The sequence below is a fragment of the Zalophus californianus genome, chromosome 8 (genome assembly GCF_009762305.2).
Source record: "Zalophus californianus isolate mZalCal1 chromosome 8, mZalCal1.pri.v2, whole genome shotgun sequence".
Taxonomy (NCBI): domain Eukaryota; kingdom Metazoa; phylum Chordata; class Mammalia; order Carnivora; family Otariidae; genus Zalophus; species Zalophus californianus.
The window spans coordinates 63,577,099-63,598,635 of NC_045602.1; the positions used below are offsets into that span (position 1 = coordinate 63,577,099).

The 21,537-nt window shown below is 38.1% G+C and overlaps 1 protein-coding gene across 3 annotated transcripts in view; it reads right to left on the bottom strand.

Annotated features, from left to right (window-relative positions):
- VRK2 (VRK serine/threonine kinase 2) overlaps positions 1-12,779 on the bottom strand; it is a 117,967-nt gene extending 105,188 nt beyond the window's left edge. Inside the window, exons 1-2 of one of the 3 annotated variants that reach the window (XM_027620783.1) lie at positions 12,559-12,779; positions 11,105-11,245 (exon numbers count right to left, since the gene is read on the bottom strand). In XM_027620783.1, the coding sequence (XP_027476584.1) occupies positions 11,105-11,240 (136 nt within the window). In that variant the 5' untranslated portion in view covers positions 11,241-11,245; positions 12,559-12,779. The remainder of the gene's footprint in view (positions 1-11,104; positions 11,246-12,558) is intronic. The other 2 variants (XM_027620782.1, XM_027620784.1) reach the window with 2 other exon arrangements.
- Positions 12,780-21,537: the final 8,758 nt, after the last annotated feature.

Here is a 21,537-nt window from a genome sequence, read left to right on the forward strand (position 1 = left end):
CATTAGCACCGTAAGTGCTCAAAAACAAATATTCTAATGTAATATGATATTTTATTCATTCTTTCCCTTGCTATGTCTATACTCCAAAGAAAAAGGGATTCCAGCATAAAAACTAGCATTGCAATACTTTTTAAATATCTTTTCCACTAAAAACACCTAAAGATATGACTCTGTATGAAACGCTACAATTTTTCAATAAAATCATTTATAGATTTGTAGTAAATCACTATTATACAATAGTATCTTGAAGGAATTAAATAATTTTCTAAAAACTATACTTCTATTACAAATTAAGTATTTTGGTATCCGGACAAATTCTATACGAAAACATATTCTTTATCAAGATTCCACATATCTAAATGTTTTGTTTTGTTTTACTCTTAAAAGACCTAGTTTTCTCGATAGCATATCTTTACTATCCAATGAAAAGAAGACATGGTCACGAATAATCCAGTATTTGTTAAAGTATCTATTTTTACATGGTGCTTATTTAAAATTGTATCATAGGGATTTAAAGAGGTTTCTTTTGATCTTCCTGCTGCTTATTAGACTCAAAACAAATGCATAAAATTACTCATTTTTCAAAAAGCAAAAAATCTACCAAATCTTTCTTATTAATTCGTATGCACTATTGGTTGACTATTCTCACTTTTTTTCACAAAAATATTGTTTGACCTAAGTATAGTACATTTTTAATGTATTTTTCCAGCTCTTAGCATTAGATTTACTATAAATATCAGATGTTCTTCCACAGATTTTGTGAACTTAATATTAAAAACATATCACTGATGCTCTACACCTCAGAGTTGTCAATCTGAATGAAAATGACACCATTATCAGCATCATCACTAACAGATTTCTTAAATTAGCTGCCAATACTATCAATTAGATATTTCACAGTTATTTTAGAAATGAGCATGTCAAAAGCATGTCATTTGCAACTATTTTCTCTGGCTAGCAATAAATTCAAAGTGTTCTTTGACAAAGGACATCAATTAGTAGAGCAAAGAGACCTGAGTTCAAATGTAGATGGAGACAATTACTAAAACTGTGGCATGCAAGTAAATTACTTAACCTCCCCCTAAGCCTCCGTATCTTCCTTATTAGTTTACTGGGAGAATTAAATGAAATAATGCATGTAAAGCATTTAACACAGAGCTTGGCACGCACTATGTGAGAGATTTCAGTAGTAGTTGATGTTGATAATGATTTCCTAAAAAAGATTTCAAGAACTACCCGTGGCAGTTATTGGATGCCACAGACACATTATGACTCATCTGCTATTCTTTACTGCAGATTTGCTCTTTCATTCTTCTCTACTTTTCTATGTTCTCCGTTCATGGGCTCCTGAGTGAGGCTTTGGTAACATTACCTCGAAGAACGTCATTAGGTGGCACTCAGAACACCTACTACAATGGAAGCTATGCTCTCCACGAGCCTCTTTCATACATGTTGTAGCTTCCAATCGCTCTTGCTTAAAATAAATTTGGGGAAAGCTGCTTTTGCTCCACATTGAGCATAGATGAGAAAAATGGCCAGTGTCTCTGGGGAATAATTAACAAAAGACAGTTTGTTTCATCTCCATGATAAAATACAGCATTCCTATTAGAAGGCGAATTCATCATTCCCAAAAGTTAAAGAGAATGACACTTTAAAAGTAATTCCAGCTGATTAAATTTAGGGTTCTGAAAAAAAAATTTAATTCATGAATATACTCTGAATCTTTCATTTGATTTTAAAATGTATAAATGTTCATTTAACTTTGAGCCCTTGCCTCTCAGTGTTCTATTCTGAGCTAGTCAAACAAGTGGTAGCAGGCATGCTGGGCTCAATAATACTGCCTCTCCTATTTAAATACTCTTTTTCACTTGGATTGCAAATTAAAGACAGTCTCCTGAACACTGACACATTTTCGATGATTGATTTTGCAAAACGTGTTGATTTTTCTTCCACTGTTTTGCCTCCGTGTGTGTCAACTTTGGCCTTCTTTTCTTGCTCCTTTGCAGAACTGCTGTCTCTTTGAAGCCATTGTCTGCCTCATATGAAAAACGTACATGAAACCTCATGACTAATTACACAGAAAATTCCTGATCTCAAATACAAAATACCTCTGCCCAGGAACCATAACATAGAAGCTTCCAACTATGTACACAACTCTTCATCAAACCTTTCGTTCACTTGAATTAAGAGAAATTCCAATAATTTTTTTTATGTTAAAGTTGTGTTTACATTCTTTGCAAAGCAGATTTCTTATGCATGTTACATGCCTACAAATCAATCCACTTAACAACAAACAACATCCATCCATTTCCTCCCCAAAAGTTTATACTTGCTGTTAGGTCTGCTATTAGGTGCTTCTGGATGAATTCAATTAAGTGCTACTCAGTACAGTTTTGTTCTAGATACAAAACTGTCTTCAATACAAAGTCCATTTTTTAACTCCTGACACTACGCATTAGCAAAGTAGACTTTTCCCAATAAATCCTATAATCAACGGATTAAGTACATGGTCTCTTATATTTTAAAAATATACTTGAAAAGAAAATGAACAGATACTTCTCTCCCCCCAAAACATACAAAATAATGTCTCTAACTCTAAAAGTACAGGGCCTTACACACATATTGCATCTTATAGTATATACAGCACAAAATGTCATCTCCGATAACCTAGTTGGTGGGCCAAATTTTTTTTCCCGTAACAGACTAGTTCTAGAGTTAATTCAATCCATCATTTTTGAAAAACTATTGAATGCAAGGCCTCGCTTTGGCACTCGGAGAGAAGGCCTGCAAGGAGTTTATAATCTAGTGTTGGGGGGTAGTGGTGAATACAAGAGTATGCAAACAGTAATCCTATGAAACCATGAGATAGGCACTGTGAAAGAACATGCCAGGGAAACAAAGAGAGGAAAGTTGGGGGTACCCCCCTGCTTGCCTCGTCTGCGTGTTAGAATTTCCATAAGGGCCACCAGCCACCATTTGTTTTCACAACCCATCCAAGCACCAGACTCCCCTAGCTCCCAGTCTATCAAATCTAGGTACTCCACTCCGTTTAGCTGTGGCTTGCCTTTTTGTTAGACCAGCTCTCCTCTGCCTCTAGTTGTTGTTCTTCTCGCGCAGTTAGTTACCAAGTGCAGTAAATGCAGCACGTGCCATCACACTCCGATTCTGGGAAACCCTGCAAGAACTACCAGTGCACCGATTGGCTAGTCCAACCTTGGATATAAAATTTTAGTTGCTTGCAAATGATGTTTCTGAATGGGGAGATGAGAGGAGGAAGGGGAAAAGTAGCCGCACTACCCCAGAAATGGCCACGATACCTAAGCAGAGTAAGTTGGAATAAGGTCTGCACATGAGCCAAAGCTTAGAATTTCATTGCCTTTGTTGGCTCGTGTCACTTCTTTAATTAATGTCACTTTCTCTGTTTTAATATCAGAGCAAGTGACAAGAGTGCTTCTGGATGAATTGTGTTTTCTGAGGACTATATGGCATACTCTCCCGCAGTCTGACAGAGGGACGTGCCAGCTTTACTTGGCAGTGACAATGCACCAGCTTTAGTTTTAGTAGTTTAATTTGTGGCAGTTATATGTTTTGAATACGTTGAAGTATTCACAACGGTCTCATGGAATCTGTTCCATAGATAAAGTTTACACAGTGGAAAAGAAAAGGCAATGGCTATAAGGCGATTAGGAAAAGCTTCTCTTGGCCACAGCTGGCCTGACAGGCATTTCTGTAAATTTAAGGGCATTTAGGGGATGGGATTAAAGCGATCACAAGGAATGATGGCCCCCCCATTTCTTTTTGCCCAGTTCTGTAGTTGGTGTGAGACGATCATAAGGAATATGATATTTAGAACTCAATTTTATGCAAAATCCATTATTCAAGAAGTGAAGTTTATATACATGATAGACATGCAATGAAATAAATGTTAGAATAGAAAACTTTGTTACTCATGCATTAAGTTGATTCTAACATTTTGGTAAACTAAGTTTTTATTGATATAAAATTCAGAAGAATTTCTGCATTGAGGATAAAGCACCAAACTTTTTCCTTTGGTGTGCTAAAGATCTTTTGGTTTCAGGCTCAAGTATTCTGAAGGTTTTTCATTTGGACTTTTTCCTTCAGCTCCTTTATACACTTTCATGAAGCTTCATCAACTCATGGTGAGAGCTGCCACCAAGGAGTTCTTCCAAACTTTGCCTGCCCTTTCTAAATTTAGGGTTCTTTACTGCAGCAGGTTGAAGATCTGGCTTTGATTGCACCTGGCTCTGCTGGAGAATAGAAATATTCATCTCCACTGAATGCATGCTGCTTAAGTGCTGGAGGCACTTGCAGGAGAGACACTCTCATTGGAAACTTCATTACAATACTTTCTCTTCCCTACATGAAGTAGTAATTCTCATTCACCAAAGATAGAACTGCCTGACACAGCCACGGGAGCTCCCGTTTGACTTTCAAAATTAATCAACCTCTAAGCTGGAGTAGAAATGGCATGTCCTTTAACCTTAAGCACAAAAAGCTCTCAACAGACTGCAGTTTTTATATCCCTGGATGAGAGTTTGGGCCCCTAATACTTAAACTTGATGCACATACTGGGTTTCTGGCATGCTTTTGCCCATACCCATCTGCTAGCCTGGCACTGTGCCCATTCAGAAGGTGTGATGCCAGTTTCAATAGGGCATAGGTGCCAATCAAAGATGGGTTTGGAGGGGCAGCATGCAGAACGCAGCAAAAGTCAGCTCTTCTGCCAGAAGATCCTCCTGTTATCATATAATGCCAATGAAGGGCCACATGCTTCATTGCTTGGGATCACATTGCATCTGTAGATGTTTCTGGCCTTCAATGGATGTCTTTCTACGGAAGCATTTTCAAGGATGACTTGATTGGAGCCATTAAAGAAAAGTCTAACTAACTGAAGTCCATCCTTTTAAAAGAAACAGTGGAAACCTTCAACAATTGTCTTGAAATAATTGCTGGGTTTTCTGTCTTTTCTCCTAAAACACTCTTTCATGTAGAATATTGTATGGTGTGTTCAGTCCATGTATTGGAGTTAAAAGGGACAAACATTCTGAAGAAGGACTAATTGCAAAACCAAGTACCTAAGCAGTATACAATCCATAAACACTTCTATATCATTAAGTGTGAATGGTGGGCAAATTTTCATCATCTAAATAACTATTTTCTAGTGAATTCTCGCATTTAGAGCTTCAGAGTTTAATTTTCCTCTCCTTTGTTTTATAAACATGGATATTCCTGTGTCTTAAAAGACCATACCTATTTATTCCTCTTCCATATCAAAAGGAAAAAAAAAAAACCAAAACACTTCAGAAGCAAAGTCTATCCATATTTCATAAGAAAGCAGAAGCTCTCAAAAACTGAGTTCTTTTATTGTGTGTCAATAGAGGTGAGCTCATTTCATGAAGAAGAAATTTCCCTATAGCAATAGGTTTCAAATTTTTAAACCTTGACCACTATAAACAGTTACAGGATAGTAACAGGTGCAGTAGAAGAAATATAATATAAAAATCAATGAAGAATGCAGCAGTTTGTAAATCTTCCCTGAAGGCAAAAGAGTTTGACAGTAAAACTGCTAAAAATGAAGAACCATAATATATGTTAAAAAGATCAGACACTTAAAATGAAAAAAGACAAGCAAAAGCTAAGCCTTAGAAGAACTCTCCCTTTTCATACAAAGAACCCAAACTTCCGTAAATATTTAGATTTCTTGACTGATAGGCATATGAACACTTTTTCTCTAAAAATTCAAAATTAATAGCCTATGGACAGCAAATACAAAATTAAAATACATCTCCTACAGACTTTCATTTCTTGTGTAAAGGTCTAACAGGTGCATTAAATTCACAAGATCCCAGTGATTCCTTCCTCTTGAGTATCTCTCTCCACACCTTCATCTGATAACTACTTTATCATATATACTATAGTTTCTAATATAAAAGTTCTCCCTTTTTGGTGTTTATTTCCTTCTTCTTTTCACCCCTACAGTATTGTTTGCAAAATTTTCTAGTTACAATCCTAGTGGCACCATAATGTTGCACTGTGTCAGATAAGACTAACTGCTTTTCCCAAAGCCTTCTCTATAAGACATTGCCAAAATAACACAATATAGAGACATATAATAAAGCACTAAGTGTTCCAATAACTCCACTCTGGTGCATTATCATTGGGCTCTTCTGAACATTATTCTACATACCTTCACAATGAATCCATCACTGTGAACAAAAAAGTAAAATAAGTAAAAACGACACATGAGGAAGTAATCTTTTCTATTTCTCCAAAAATAGAAGTCTGTTTCCTTATCAATAAGGGAGCTAAACTTTGATAATTTCTAAAAATCCTACTTAGGCTACCCTGGTTCCTCACTCCCCTCAAAAAAAAGTTTTCTTCTGTATTTCTAAAGCAAAATAGAGCTCATCTGAAGACATGACCCCAAAAATGTATGACCATCACCTAGATAAAGTCTACACATTTATCCATGGATAAGTGATTCGATCTTAAGGCTTCACCAGAGGTTAATTTTAGTTATAATAATGTGTTACTCTTTATAAAAAATAATGCTATTGATTTATGGCATTAAAGCATATATAGATTCTATCAGATGATATTGTAATAACTGGCTCAGCTTTTCTTGCCACTAAGGTACCTCTGTAAGATTACAGGCTGGAATTAAGGGTTGACATCTGTAATTATGGAAGGGAATAAAGAAGATTGGCTTGTGCAGGTTGAATATCCCAACCTCAGTCTCAATCTCTCAAGCAAATAACTTGAACATCTACTCTGTGCTTGATATTCCAAAGATGCTAACTGGTCATTGCTATGCCCGACTTCAAAAAACTAAAACTTCTGCAGATAAATAATCTCTGTTTTTACTCATATAAGCCTTCAAAGGAATTCAGCTTAAGTTTATACATACAACTTTTTCTGGATTTCTTTTTTTTGACTAATTTCTGAAACCCAGTATCTTCCATGTCTGAAGTACATGAGATTCAACTTAAATGAGAATTTTTTACTATGTCATCATGGCTGCTATTATAAATTTTAGGGGTAAAAATATTTAGGTCAGTAAGTAAAATGTCATAGTCTTCCAATGGCATTCTCTATGTTCTTAGTTTACGACATCGGTAGCCAAATCTATCACAATCCATGGCAGGATAAATGGAAAATCCCTCCAATGGATGTCTTTGTCACCATCCTAATCACCTGTGGCACCAGACACTGAACCTGGGATTCAGCTAATCAATGAGGACAGGTGTTTCTAAATAAATAAATAATGACATTTAAGTGTTTACTAAGCTCCAAGTTCTTTAAAAACATTATTTAATCCTCACAATTATTGCTATCTCAGTGATACAGAATAGAAATAGTCTTGTGACTAGGTGGAAGTCATTCAGTTTCTAAGTGTCTTAGGTCAGAATTCAATCCAGATTTGCCTAACACCAAAAGCCATGCCCTCATTTATGCAATCTTCCCTTCATTTGTCTGCGTCTGTGTTGCACCTAGTGGTAAAGAGGAATTCAGACTCAGTTCTCTCTCCTTCCCTGGAAGTTTAGAAACTTTTTCACTTATTTGATACTAAAATTTTCCCATTTCACTTATTTGATACAGCAATTTTCCCATTCCCTGAACCAGCTTCCTCCCGCCCCCCTTCTTTTCATATATAAAGAAATAACCTTGGCTTTGTTCTTGTATTCAGACCTTTCTTTTCCCTCTTATAACTATTTCTATTAATGCTATAGGTACATTATTTGTCCAAGTCAAGAGCAAATACCAAAATTCTCTGTCCCTTCCCCTTGACTCTCAGCTGACGATTCCTCAAAGGCCTTGGCTACTGATCTCAAAGCTAGAGGACAGCTGGACATGCAAAATGAGTTAGACATGGCAGCCGGCTTCTTCCCAGCCTCAGGCAACAAATGCTGAGGAAGTGTCTGCCGAAACAGTGTATCTGGAAAGAAGAACACCTGGAAAGAAGGTAGCTGGACACAAAGGTGTTGTTAAGGAAAACCTGAATTTCTTCACTTATACGCAGGAAATGATGAGAAACATGGTAAAGTGAAAAATATGATACAATTTCATATGAATTTGCTTAGATGACTTTGAAAATAATTAGTAAAAACTAAGTTGAATGAAGTGATTGCTGATGGCATCTCATTAAAGAGCTGATCCTGTGATTTACAAGTGCCACTCTGGACAGAACACTGACAACATCTGGAACACACAGCTTTATTATATATTCTGAAGTATGGAGCCTCTACCTCAAAATAGCTAAACATTTCTTCAAAATCTTTCCCCAGTGGCATGCACTTGCTAGCATTCCCAGGATCCAGGTTCTAACATTCAGATAGTAGGGGTACAGTATAACATATGCAACCTTAAAAATTGTAAAACAAGGGTGCCTGGGTGGCACAGTCAGTTAAGCATAGGACTCTTGGCTTTGGCTCAGGTTGTCATCCCAGAGTCGTGAGATCTAGCCCGGCATCAGGCTCCATGCTCAGCATGGAGTCTGCTTGAGATTCTCTCTCCCTCTCCCTCTTCCCCTCCTGCTCATGCTCGCTCTCTCCTCTCTAAAATAAATAAATAAATCTTTAAAAAAATTATTGTAAAACAAATATTATTTTGATGAGAAAAAATAAGTAAAAAATATGTGACATATACTCAGACTGAAAGAAACAAAGACTTTTTTTGTATTTAAATAGGGACAAATAGAGCACATGCCTGAGCAAATTTCTTTTTCACAACAGGAACCACACAAGTAGTGAATGTATGTGTATGTGTGTGTGTGTATACACACACACACATATATATATACCTATATTTAATTTTTAAAATACATTTAAATTTAAATACATATTAACATTTTATATATTTATATTTTAAAAAAAGAAAAGGAATTAAGTTCATTACAATCCATGCTTTCCTGTATTTCTTTGAAATTACTCAAATAATTGAAGTACTAGAAATCTAAAAGTATAACTGATAAGCCATGAGATCCAAGGCTCTAGCTCAGCAACAACAGAAATTTATTCAACTCCCTACCTCTGACTTTGAGTCAGGACGGTATACAAGAGATCTTAGCTCTTTGCTAGACAAGAAAATTCACTAATTCAAAGTCTCAGTCAACACGTATTTTATGGGGAATTCTACTCTCTGTGGACTCTAAGTATACTCCTCTGGTCTTTATCTGTACCGTCTAGTATGGTAGCCACTAGCTATATGTAGCCACTGAGCTCTTGAAACATGACTGAATATATCCTGGATTTTAAAGACTGTAACTAGAAATAATTTCTTTTTAAAAAAATATTGATAACATGTTGGAAAAATATTTTAGATATATTGGATGAAATAATATATATCAGTGAAATAAATTTCACCTGTTTCTTTTTACTTTTTTTAATGTGGCTCTTAGAAAATTTTAAATTACGTAAGTGACTTGAATTACCCTTCTCCTGAACAGTGCTGCTTATGGCACTCACAACCTAGTACTCAGAATCATAGCATTTTTCAAGCAAGTTCAAACTCTTTCGATAAGGACACTGTTCTCTAACCCATACATTTTTGTGTGTGTTGGTCTTATTTTCCCAACTTGATTAGACACTGAGATGACTGATAAAGAGTTATCTTTTTACTGAATTTCATTCATTTGTCCAAAATGACAATTCTATCAGAAAAGGAGCTTTATTCATTGTGATCCATGAAACACGTTTGTGAAGGGCAGTGAAATACGCCCCTCTAAACTATGCCTCTTCGGCCTAAGGATTATTTTGGGCTGAGGGTACCTGAAAAGGAGCAAGTGCAAGGAGAGGCTTTCTCTGAACTCCCTTTATTTGCATAAAGACAGATCTTCCAAAAAAGACTCAATTGTTATAAATTCCCTCCAGGGAAGTTTCATCAACCAGAAAAAAACTACTCTTACCACAAGAGATTAGAAGTTGATACCAATCCCAGACAAACGTTGTCACAAACTATCATATCCCCCATCTATTCTCTGAAGGGACCATTCATCTTTCCTAAGTATCATTCACTGTCCTTTAAGTGACCTCTATCCCCTCTCCTTTTCCCCTAGTAAGACAGTATATAAGCTCTCAAATCTCACTGCTCTTTGGGGGTATTCACTTTTTTTTTTCTCTGTGATTTCCCCATGCACATAACATTAAAAATTAGTAAACTGGTGTAGCTCTTCTGTTGTCAGTTTATTTCATAAACCCAGCTCTCGAGAGAGTAGAGGCAAAGTCTTTCCTTCCCTACTGTCTGAAATGTTTAATGAGGAATCCAAGATTCCCCCAGCGGAAGTCTTTTACCAGCTTTTTAAACTCCTATAAGAACAGATGTAATGAGTCAATCCATTTAGGATAATTTATCCTTGAGGGTAATTTTTTTAAATCACTAATATTTATCTTATTTTATTCATTAAATCCAGTCATGTAATGGATAGTTCTGATCATTAAACTACAGATTTAAGGTAGTCCTGAACGATCCTTTTAAATTCAGTGTAATTTAAAATTTTTTAAATGTAGTGTAAAAATATATTCAACTAGAGCTCCTTATCTGTACCAAAGAAAACAAAAAATAATTTTGAGTGTCTATTTTCTTATTTATCAAGGATGGCAAATAACTAGTACCATCTAGATGCACAGGAGAGAAGTTAATTCATTCCACACAACAGATGCCTTGAGGTATTAAGACAATTCTCTAGTGAAGCCTAGTTAAGAAATGACCAGAACCCTGTATTACTTAAATATTAATGATTAAGATTCACAGGGTGTTTGGATATAAATAGTTGTGGTTTCTGAGCTATAAAAAGCAATGTTTCCAGGAAAACACACTCTCCGAAAAGAACATTAACATTTATCTGGTGGACTTTATAACCAGGCTCTAGAAGGTCTTCTAGGAGTCATTCAGAAAAACATGGACAGCAAGGAGTGGGGTCAGTCGTGTCTTAAACCAGACATTCTGGTAAACATTAATGATCCTCATTTACTTAATAAAGTACATTTATGAATTCTATTGTAATTCAAAGTTTTAATTTTCAAAAATACTAAGTGATCACAGTTCCCAACACATATACAAGAATATTTGGTAACTTATACTCTACCTAAATATATCAGTCCAAATCCTCCAGAGCCAATCATTTTGCCCAGCATCCATTGTTTTCCTTCCGTATCATCCAGAACCTTGCCTTCTGGAAGTGGAACAGGAAGTCTGTATTTCTCATTTCTTCTTGGTGGCATCACTTCTGTTGGCAGAAAGGTTGACATAAGTCATTACAAATAAAAACAGCAAAAAGTCCAGTTAAAATACATTTCTCAAAATGTATTTTGGTAGCAGGTACTCAGGAAATACTTGTTAAGTAAGCCCGGAATTTTCATGGATATCTAACTTCTCAGAGCACAAGGCCACAGGGCAGTTTCAGGGGTAGCACACTACTCTTTGTTTCTTTAGACCCTGTGTCTTCCCCACCCTCATCAAAGTGAAAAGTGCCCTGCCTTAGAGATTAATCAATTACATGTGTACACAGGTTTGTGAATTTCACAATGAAAGATTTTTAGTTGGAAGAGAAAAGTGCATAGGGAAACACACACACACACACACACACACCAGCATATCTTCCTGAAACTAATTTACATGTGAAGGTAATTTCAATCCTCTAAGTATTTACAAAGAAAAAAAAATTTTAACTTGGTGAGTGCTTTGAAGTGAAAGTTAGTTTTCGTTGTATTCCCATTTTCTGAACGAGAAAGTTTGTTCCTTTTAATAAGGCTTCCCTCCTTCACTTACTTTTATCCAATGCCCTGCTATCTTTTACTTAGCATCAGCATCTCAGAGCAAAGGAACACAGCAGAAACCTTTAATGATATTCACCTGTCCTCCTAACACAACCACAAGGGAAACAGGGAATTTATACGGTGAACTATGCTTCAGGTAGTTTTGTGGGGGCTCCCCTTGACCAATACTTTAGATATATACTGGTGTCCAATACATATTTGCGGACTTAAAACCTAAAGTCGTCAAAGAACAACTTTTCAGCAGGGCATAAATCCTGAGTAAGTACAAAGAATAAACAGAGTTTCGGAGGGAAGTCTGTGGCATCAGAACTTGAAAGCTGAAACTGCACATCCTGGGCGGGGTTCCCAGGAGCAAGCGGCGGCCTCCTCTTCAGGCCAGTCCCCGACACGGGTGTCCCTCCGCTTTGGGGTTCCTTCCAGGGCTACTATGAAAAGCGCTCAACACAAGTTGCCGGGGACAAACCGGCGTCCAGAGGCCTGAACACGTGCCAGGACCGGGGTTGGGCGGGCCGTGGCAGGGGCCGGGGGTACCGTACGGCCCGCCACCCGCCTGCCCCCGACTCTCGGAGGCCCCGGGCCGAACCGCCGCGAAGCCCGCCGGCGTCTGTAGACTACCTTCCCGCCTCAAGCTCTCCCTGCCCGGGCGAAAAGCGGAACCCGCCCCCCCGCCCACGCCTAAACCCTCCGGCCGGTGCTCTGGGCTAAAGCGAGTTGAAGGGGGCGCCGGTTCTCGCTCCGAGTTAGGAAAAAGTGCGTGACCAACCGCGGAAGCAGGGACCCGCCCGGGCCGGGAGGCTCCGGCGCTCACCCCGACGGCGGCCTCTCCCGCGGCGCGGCGGGGCAGGCGGAGAGCGGGGCGCAGAGGTGCCGCTCCACCCGACGCCCAGGACCGGGAAGGAGAAAGAGCTGGCCCGGCGCCGGATTTCCCCCGCCGCCAGGCCGCGCGAGGCACCTCCCGCCTGCTCCTGGGGCCGGGCGGGGCCACGGGCCTCCAATCCCGCGGGGAGGCGGGCCCGGCCCGAGCCGGCCCTCGGAAGGGCCCACGCTGACGTCCTCGCACCCGCGCCGGTTGCGCGGGGCGAGCTCGGCGTCGCCTGGCTCCGGGCGGAGACGCAGGCCTAGGGGCTCGCGAAGCCTCGGACGGGCCGCGGCGTGTGCTTTCGAGCCGGCGCCCCGCTCGCGCTCCGGAGACGCCCTGGGGAAGAGCGAGCGGCGGGTCTGCATCGGGAAAGGGAGATTGCCGCACACCCTGGCCCGCCAGAGCCTGGAGGATGAGCCATCAGATCCCTTTGGTGCATTTGTGTAGGAGGAATTTTAGGTCTCCCGTATTCTCTCAGTACCCAAAGTTTCCAGATCAGTGGGCGAGTCTTTACTGAGCACTTACCCGTAACTAGTCACACTAGCCAGGCCCTCCTGGGACTTTTTGTCTGTGAACTGGAAATACCCGTAGTTATTTAGATTATAAGGTATGTTAAAGAAAAATTTATAACGACACTTGTTAAAATGGTAAAGAAAACGTTATTCCAAACTATTGCAATAGGAGAAAGAGCTGCATTCAATGCCCAAAACAGCAAAGTGGGAATTTATAGCCAAGGGGTGGGGGTCAGCGGATGGAAAATTATTAAGAGGAAATGTCAGAGATACGGGGAGTAGTCTGGCTAAACTGAGTTGACAGGAATCTTGCTGAAGACAGGCCAGGGTGATCAGGACTCACCTAGGGGATGCTGAAGGATGAGGAACTCCGTTAGATATGGAGGGTTGTGGGTAGTCGGGGGATTTGGGCTAAATTGACTTAACAGGATTCTCACTGAAATTGGACAATGTAGAGAGACCATGGAAGTCAATAGCCATCCCTAGTTGAAAAAGAGTTCTGGGAAGCCCGAGTAGAGTTTGGTCAAAGAGAGGATCTTTAGCAGGTTATTAGTTATAAGATTATGATGATACGTGAGAGAAATTTATTAAGTGGTTTTTTAACACATAATAAAGACTCATAGTGAGCTTCTAATATTTTGGAGTAGACAAAACAAATGTTCCAGAAGCAATTATTAAATATATCAACATCCTATGTCGGAAGTCAGTAATTACTTGGGATGCAAACTGAAAGGAAAATCAAAGTCCTTTAATGACTTTGATGGAATACGTTTTTAGGACTTCCTACATCTGTCATTAAATGAAAGATGGCATGAGAAAACATTTCTGAAGCACTTGGTGCTGTGGATATAAAAGCCTTTTTAGGGGCGCCTGGGTGGCTCAGTCCGTTAAGCGTCTGCCTTCTGCTCGGGTCATGATCGCGGACTCCAGGGATTGAACCCCGCATGGGGATCGCTGCTCAGCCAGGAGCCTGCTTCTCCCTCTGCCCCTCCCCTGGCTCGTGTGTTCTCTCTCTCTCCCTCTTGCTTGCTCACTCATTCTCTCTCTCTCAAATAAATAAATAAAATCTTTAAATAAATAAAAGCCTTTTTGAAGAAGTTCAGTAGTCTATATGTAGAATAATCGCATCATTTAAGGTAGTGATACACTAATCCAACAATGTCCATTCTTATTTTTGTAAGATATGTATATGTAACAGATGCTATTGGTTGCCTAGCCAAACATCCATATGGACATTCTTTCTCCCATTCCAAATTTGTTCAGGTTTCTACCCACTTCCCAAAGTAAATTTCTTTGGGAAGATGCAGCTCCAGCAACAACCACAACAGATCACTCCTGAGGGGTCACACATGGCTCTTGTCTTCATACCGATTATATGGAGTATATGTGTGTCTTTGTCTGTTCAGGCCATTATAACAAAATACCATAGACTGTGTGGCTCATAAACAACAGAAATTTATTTCTCACAGTTATTAAGACTGGAAAGGTCACACCATCACAGTGGGGATTAGGTTTCAACATAGGAATGTTGGCGGCACACAAACATTTAGTCTATGGTAGTTAGCAAAATCTGTTAGCTCAACCTTCAAAATATATCTAGAATTCATCAGTCCTCACCATCCCTACTGACTGCCACCATCCTGGTCCAATAACCATCATGGCTTTCCTAGGTAATTGTAGTACCCTCCTAAATGTTGTCCTATTTTCTACCCTTCGACACCTTCAGTCTATTCACAAACAGCTAAATGATCTTTTAGGAGCTTAAATTAGATCATTCCTCTGTTGAAAACATTTTAGTGTCATTCTCAGTTATTCAATAAAAGCCAGTCCTTACTATGACTTAAAACAGTGTTTTTCAACCTTGACAATATTGACATTTAGGCCAGATGATTCTTTATTGAGAGGGGGAGGAGGGTCCAGAGGTGGTCTATCTCCTGTAGATAGGATATTTAGCATTGTAGGATATTTAGCAGCATCCCTGGCCTCCCCAGCAGTCTCTCCCCACCGAGTTATGATGGCCAAAATCAACCAGTACCATATTTTATAAATGTTTGTCCCTGGTTGAGAATGATTTATCTGCAATGGTCTACATCTTCTGTACCTCCCCCATTTCCTACTACTCCCTCCAACCACTGTGGCCTCCTTGCTCTTCTCAGGGCTTTTGCGATTTTCCTTTTGCCTGGACCATTCTTCAATCTGTATGGACTACTCTATCACTTTCTTCAGGTCTTTATTCAAAAGTAAACTCAGGGAGACCTTTTTTTAACCATCCTATCTCATATTCCAACCTACCCACAATACTTCATAGCCCCCTTTCTTTTTTTCCTCCCAGCACTTAGTATTGTACAACAACATATTATACAGGTAACTTATTTATTTGGAAAACAAATAGTCTTCCTCAGCAAATTGTATGTTTCATGGGAACAGGCAACATTCTTGACTGTTTAAATCATACTGTATTCCCAGTCCCTATGATGCAAATAGAGAAAACACACCATTTTCTTATTAAATGAATAAATGAATCATGACGGAATCATTCCCCTCCCAGTGATTGGTTTGGCCAGTATGTGTGTATGTATGAAGTATAGATAGAAGCAAAGAAAAGTTCTGGATGTGATGCCCAAAATTTCTGCAGTCATCTTGTGACCATGAGGGTACAAATTATAAATCTAATACACCAGAAATGGCAGAATGTTCAACAAATGAGGTTAGAATACTTATTCACATATCCAAAAAAAAGAAAGGAAGAATAAAAGAAAAAAAATCAACCCTTAACTCACACCTCATTTAAAACTTGACTTGAAATTGATCATAGACCTAAATCTAAATGCAAGAGCCAAAACTTTAAAACTTTTGGAAGAAAACCTGGGAGAAACCCATTTTATAAATCTTTGTGATCTTTGACTTTTTGTAATTAGAATGTACCCAAAAAAGCTGAAAGCCTAAAAGAAGAAGTTGCTAAATTAACTACATCACAATTAAAAATGTTTGCTCTTCAAAAAGCCCTGTTAAGATACCAAGTTTTGATAGGTATATGGAGGAACAGGAGCCCTCTTTCTTCGCTGGTGTGGATCCAAAGGGCTACAGCCACGTCAGAAAACAATTTGTCAGTTTCTTATGATATTAAATGTATAATTAGCATATGACCCAGCACTGATGTTCCCGGTACTTACCCAAGAGAAATGTAAACCTATATCTACATCAAGTCTTGTACTTAGATGTTTATAGCAGCTTCTTAGGTAATAGCCAAAAACTGAAATGAGCTCAAATTCCCATCAAGTAGTAAATGGATAAACAGATTGTGGTATATAATATATCTCCTACACAGTGGAATATCACTCAGCAATAAAAAGGAACAAACTACTGATACAAGCAACAACCTGAATGGATCCCAAAAGCATGGTGTTATAGAAAGGAAAGAAGACACAAAATAGTACATATCGTATAATTCCATCAGAATTCCCAGGGACTGGTTTGAAGGGGTGGATGGATGGCAAAGGGGCTAGCAGAACTTTTGGGAATGGAGAAATGTTTAATCTCTTGATTGTAGTAGTGACTCCACGAGTATACTTTTGTAAAAACTCATCTAATTGTACACTTAAGATTTATAAATTTTATTATATGTAAATTATGCCGCACTGAAACTGACTTAAAAGAAAAGAATGGCTGAGGAGAAAGACAGGAAGAATCTCAGTTGTTGAGACCTTCATTGAATCACTCATTCAACTGACATTGAAGCCACCATACTTTTCAGATTCCTCCGTGAAGTGTTAAGTCTCTTTATTGCTTAAGCTTCTTAGCATTGATTTTTATGTTTCTTGCAGCCAAAATCTTCCTAACAGATGAAATAAAGTTTCAAGTGACAATGAATTTAAAATGTTAATAAATGTGTCATAAATAAAAATGGGAACAGAAGTGCAGGTAAACCTGTACTGAGACTATGTGGGGTTTTCTTAAGTGTTGGGTTTTAATGCAGAATTTTATGATTCAGAGCATATTGCTGTGTGTATGTTTCAAGATGAAAACTGACAGAATATAGAAATACAAATTTTGGAACTAGTGAAAGAGCGTCTTCTGAATGAACATGATAAGAAACAAGAAAGAAAAGAGAATCTAGACATGAAGCACTGAAGTATGAGTCATCTGAAGAAGAAAAAACAGGGAAAACAAGGTTTTCAAACAAGGCTATTTTGATAGATCTTACAGACTATGATTGATTCACCACAAACACACACACACACACACATACACAAAAGGACTTTCTTGGCGGTGTGCCAACATTGTAGGTATGGTTTGGGTTCTGCCTTTCAAAGAACCAGGTCCTATGAAATGCTTGTACTGGTTCAAAGAAAAAGGAAAAACCTAGCCATTCAGTGAGCATACTTTACAAGGCCAAGATCATTTCAAATCAATTAAAGTGTTAAAGATGTTGCATAGACAAAACATTTAGAAAAATCCAATCTTTGTAATTTAATGTGAGAAAAAGAGATCACTTCACTGGAAATATTTTGCCTGCCAAAGAAGAGCTAGTTTTTGTTTTATAAAAATCAGGAGGCCATTTGCACTCATAAACGCACAATCCCTGGAGAGCTAAGCAGTTACTGACATAGATATTTTGAAAATAATAGTATTCAGATAAATGGAATCTCAAAGCTATCAGATATACAATCAGACCAAATATCTATGTCCTTTGCATTCTTTCCATGTAAGACCATTGCAAGGCCTGAACTTATTGTCCCCAAATCATAGTTCTTGTTTGTCCATGTAAGTGAAAGACAAGGACACAAAAAATTAATTTAAAATGTCATCTGTTAGTATATCAACAGGCTTCATAAAATCTTTTCCAGAGATATTAATTAGTAGAGCCCTGCTGCCAAACAATTGGAAGTAAATATGTATCAAATTATCTCTCAAACAATTGAATGTGGTAAAACCCAATACAGCTAGCCAACATGATGCTAGTTCTACCCTGTCCATTCCTCTAATGCAAGCATCATAAAAGGTTAATTCACCACAAGACTATATTCACACTTTACATCCTCTTTCTTTCTAACTAACATGCCTGCAGTAATCAAAAACATGGGCTAGAGAAGGAGGAAGGGGAACTGGCTGAATGATTTTAAGCAGAAGCTGTGCTTTCAATAAGAATAGGGTTGATGATGTATTCAAAGGAGAAGTGAGGACATTTTTCCCACGTGTGATGTAAGCCATGCTTTTAGGCTTGCCTTTCACATAGCAGCAGCACCACCCTCTTCAGTTTGAATTCTTAGGTCTTTGAGCTCAGATTGAGATAAAATTATGGAGGATCTTAAATGCTTGATACAGAGTTTGGGTTTGAAGTTCTAGAGTTGTACAGTCCAATCCAGTAGCTTGGACCACTTATATTTCAATTAATTGAAATTAAACACAATTAAAAATTCAATACCTTAGTTTCATGAGCCATATTTCAAGTGCCCAGTGGCCACATGTAGCTAGTGGCTACCCTGTTGGGCAGAACCAGTTATAGAATATTTCCATCATCATGAAAAGTTCTGCTGGACAGTGCTACTACAGAAAATGGAGAATCCCTGGCAACTCAAGCAGGAGGCTAACCCTAACTGCTCATGTGTTTTAGCCACCCAGAGTATAGAGAGGTGTGTATGTGAAAAATCTATTCCTCAGCCCATACCATGTTCTTTTGATTTTAGTAATTTTATAATAGGTTTAGTTCATTTCTTATATTGTCTTAGATATTTTCACATATTTCACATATACTTTCACATATATATGTATAGTTTGTATTAATTTTATTGGTATGAAAAAAATTTGTATTAATTTTATTGGTTTGAACATAGAAAAGGAAGTGGAGGATAAACACCATCCTGATACTGATAACATTGGGTTATCTCAGGATGTGGAATAGGAAAGATAGGAGTAGATTGATATTTTATCTCAGACTTATGACATTTTACCTAATACAACCAAGAAAAATCCATGCCTGTTATCTCTATAAAATGAAATTAATGATATACCCACTGCCTTATCACATTGGCTTTTTAAAAAATTTCTAAGGGAAAATAATTAAGTACCCAGTAAAATATAAGCACTTTAAAGGGATATATATTCTCCTTTTCAATATGAAGGGTCCAAAATAATAAAATTAAATCAAAGATATTCCCTTTTCTTGGTGTAAAATGAAATATAATGTTATGTATATTCTTTTTGTTTATGATCTATATTAGGTGAGAAAAAATATTAATTGGAACCACTTCAGGAAGCAATTGGATAAAATTAATGATATATTGTGTTGGTCTCAGCTCTGGAAAGACCATGGTTTATTTAGCTGTTTCTGGTGTATAGGAGAAAAATTCAAGGATATTTAAGAGGATATTTATAAGCCACTCTTATGAAGTCATTCTAATGGATAACAGCCCTAACCAGTGCTGGAAATTCTTCTTTCCAAGATTATGCTCCAATGATTCAGTTCAAAAGAACAAGTCTGTTTTGAGGAGAGTGTTTTTTTATGCAGTAATCTCATTTTGTACCTGAATATTATCCATACCTAGTGTTTCGTATTTTCATGCATATGTGGTTGGGTTTCATCCGATGCTACTTGAATTCATTTATAAAATGGAGGAATTCTAGCACCCTTTTATATCTCTTGGAGTTTTGTCTCTTCTCTTCTGCCAAGCTTTGGAGAAGAAGGCTACAAAAATCCCATTTCTTAGAAGTGAAGTTAGTAATGCTGAATTGATTTGACAGGGGTGATGAACATTCAAATGCCAATATATTGGAGTGAATCAACAGTGTGAAGTATTCATGATGGTGCTCGTTCATTTCACAAGGGTACTCAATCAACTATGAAATGCAAATGTTACTAGCATCATGAAATCTTCCTCTGCAGCTATCTGGACAATCTATTACAGGATATTTCATGCTATTTGGATACTCTTGAGTTTTTAATATACATAATAATTTCCTGGAATGCAGTTCCTACTCATAACAAAAATAAACTGATAAATAGACAACAGACAAGAGAGAGTGTATGGAGACCGTAGTTTGGTGAAGAAATCATTGGAAGCTTCTGGGCTTGACAAGAGCAGAATTTTATCTCCCTGCTCTCAAATTCTGATTGCAATGCCTGATATAACATTTTTAAAAGGGAAAGAGGAAAAACAATTCTATGTTAGCACCAGAAAGTAAAAATGAATACTGGCCATATGAAGAAACTTGGAGGCATTTCTGTTAAAAGTTATACGGGTGGAATTATATTGAAGGATAGCATGGAGTATCAATGTCAAACATCCTCTTTTAAAAGAGCAATGTACCTATAATGCAATAAAGGAAGCACTGACCAATTATACCATCATCCTTTGAAATTTGAAGGTATTAGGGTTAAAAGTGAAATCCATGCATTGCATCATCAGGAGCACAACCTCACTTATGTGGACCAAAACATTTGGACCATATCATTGGTACTGAAAGGCCTCATGGAGCAGAGAGCTGGCAACATTGCACCTTGCTCCCCACACCAAGAGAGAACCACCAAACATTTATAATAGTGCTTGGTGGATAACTGCTCAGTAAATATTCTGAATGAATAAATGAAGTTTAAAAAAAAAAAAAAACAGTAAACCTGCAACCTGGTGTCAGTCTTCCTTTAGCACTGACTTGGAGAAAGAAACACAAAGATGAGAGGTGGTGTTCATGCTCTGGGACAAAGACAAATTAATGGAATAAAACGAGGGTGAAATGAAATGGCCAGAAGTCCCCATGGAGAAGCCAGAAACAGCAATGCAGATTCATTCACTTACTCAAATATTACTTGAGCTTGGCTCTGGAGACAGGTTGTATCAAAAGGCAGAGTCCTTGCTTTCCTCAAAGTCATAGTCTTTTGGAGGGGACAGGTATTAAATAATCATTGAGAAAATTTATAGGATTCTGTTAAAAGCCGTAACAGGAGGAGTTCATTTCAACTGGCAAACAAGGTCATGGGAAACCTCCGAGGGAATGACACTTAAAATGAGACCTGAAGGATGATGGGTCATTAGGAGGCAGAAAGGGGAAAGAAGAACACTTCATGGAGGAAAGGATATACACAAAGTCCTGGGTTAGGAAGGATGTTGGTGTGTTTAAGGCCCCAAAAGGACAATGGTAAGAGATGACAGCAGTGGATGATCCTGGAGACATAGGCAGAGGACAAACAATGCTATAGTTTGTGAGTCTAAACATTTTTGTCTTTTTCCTAAGTGAAATGAGGAGCTGCTGAAGAATTTAAACAAGGAAATGACATGGTACTATCTACATTTTAAGATCACAGTAGCTACTGAGTAATTATTCTCTAAATGATTCATAGTGATAGGTGGCAAGTGGTCAGTAAATTCATAAGAAC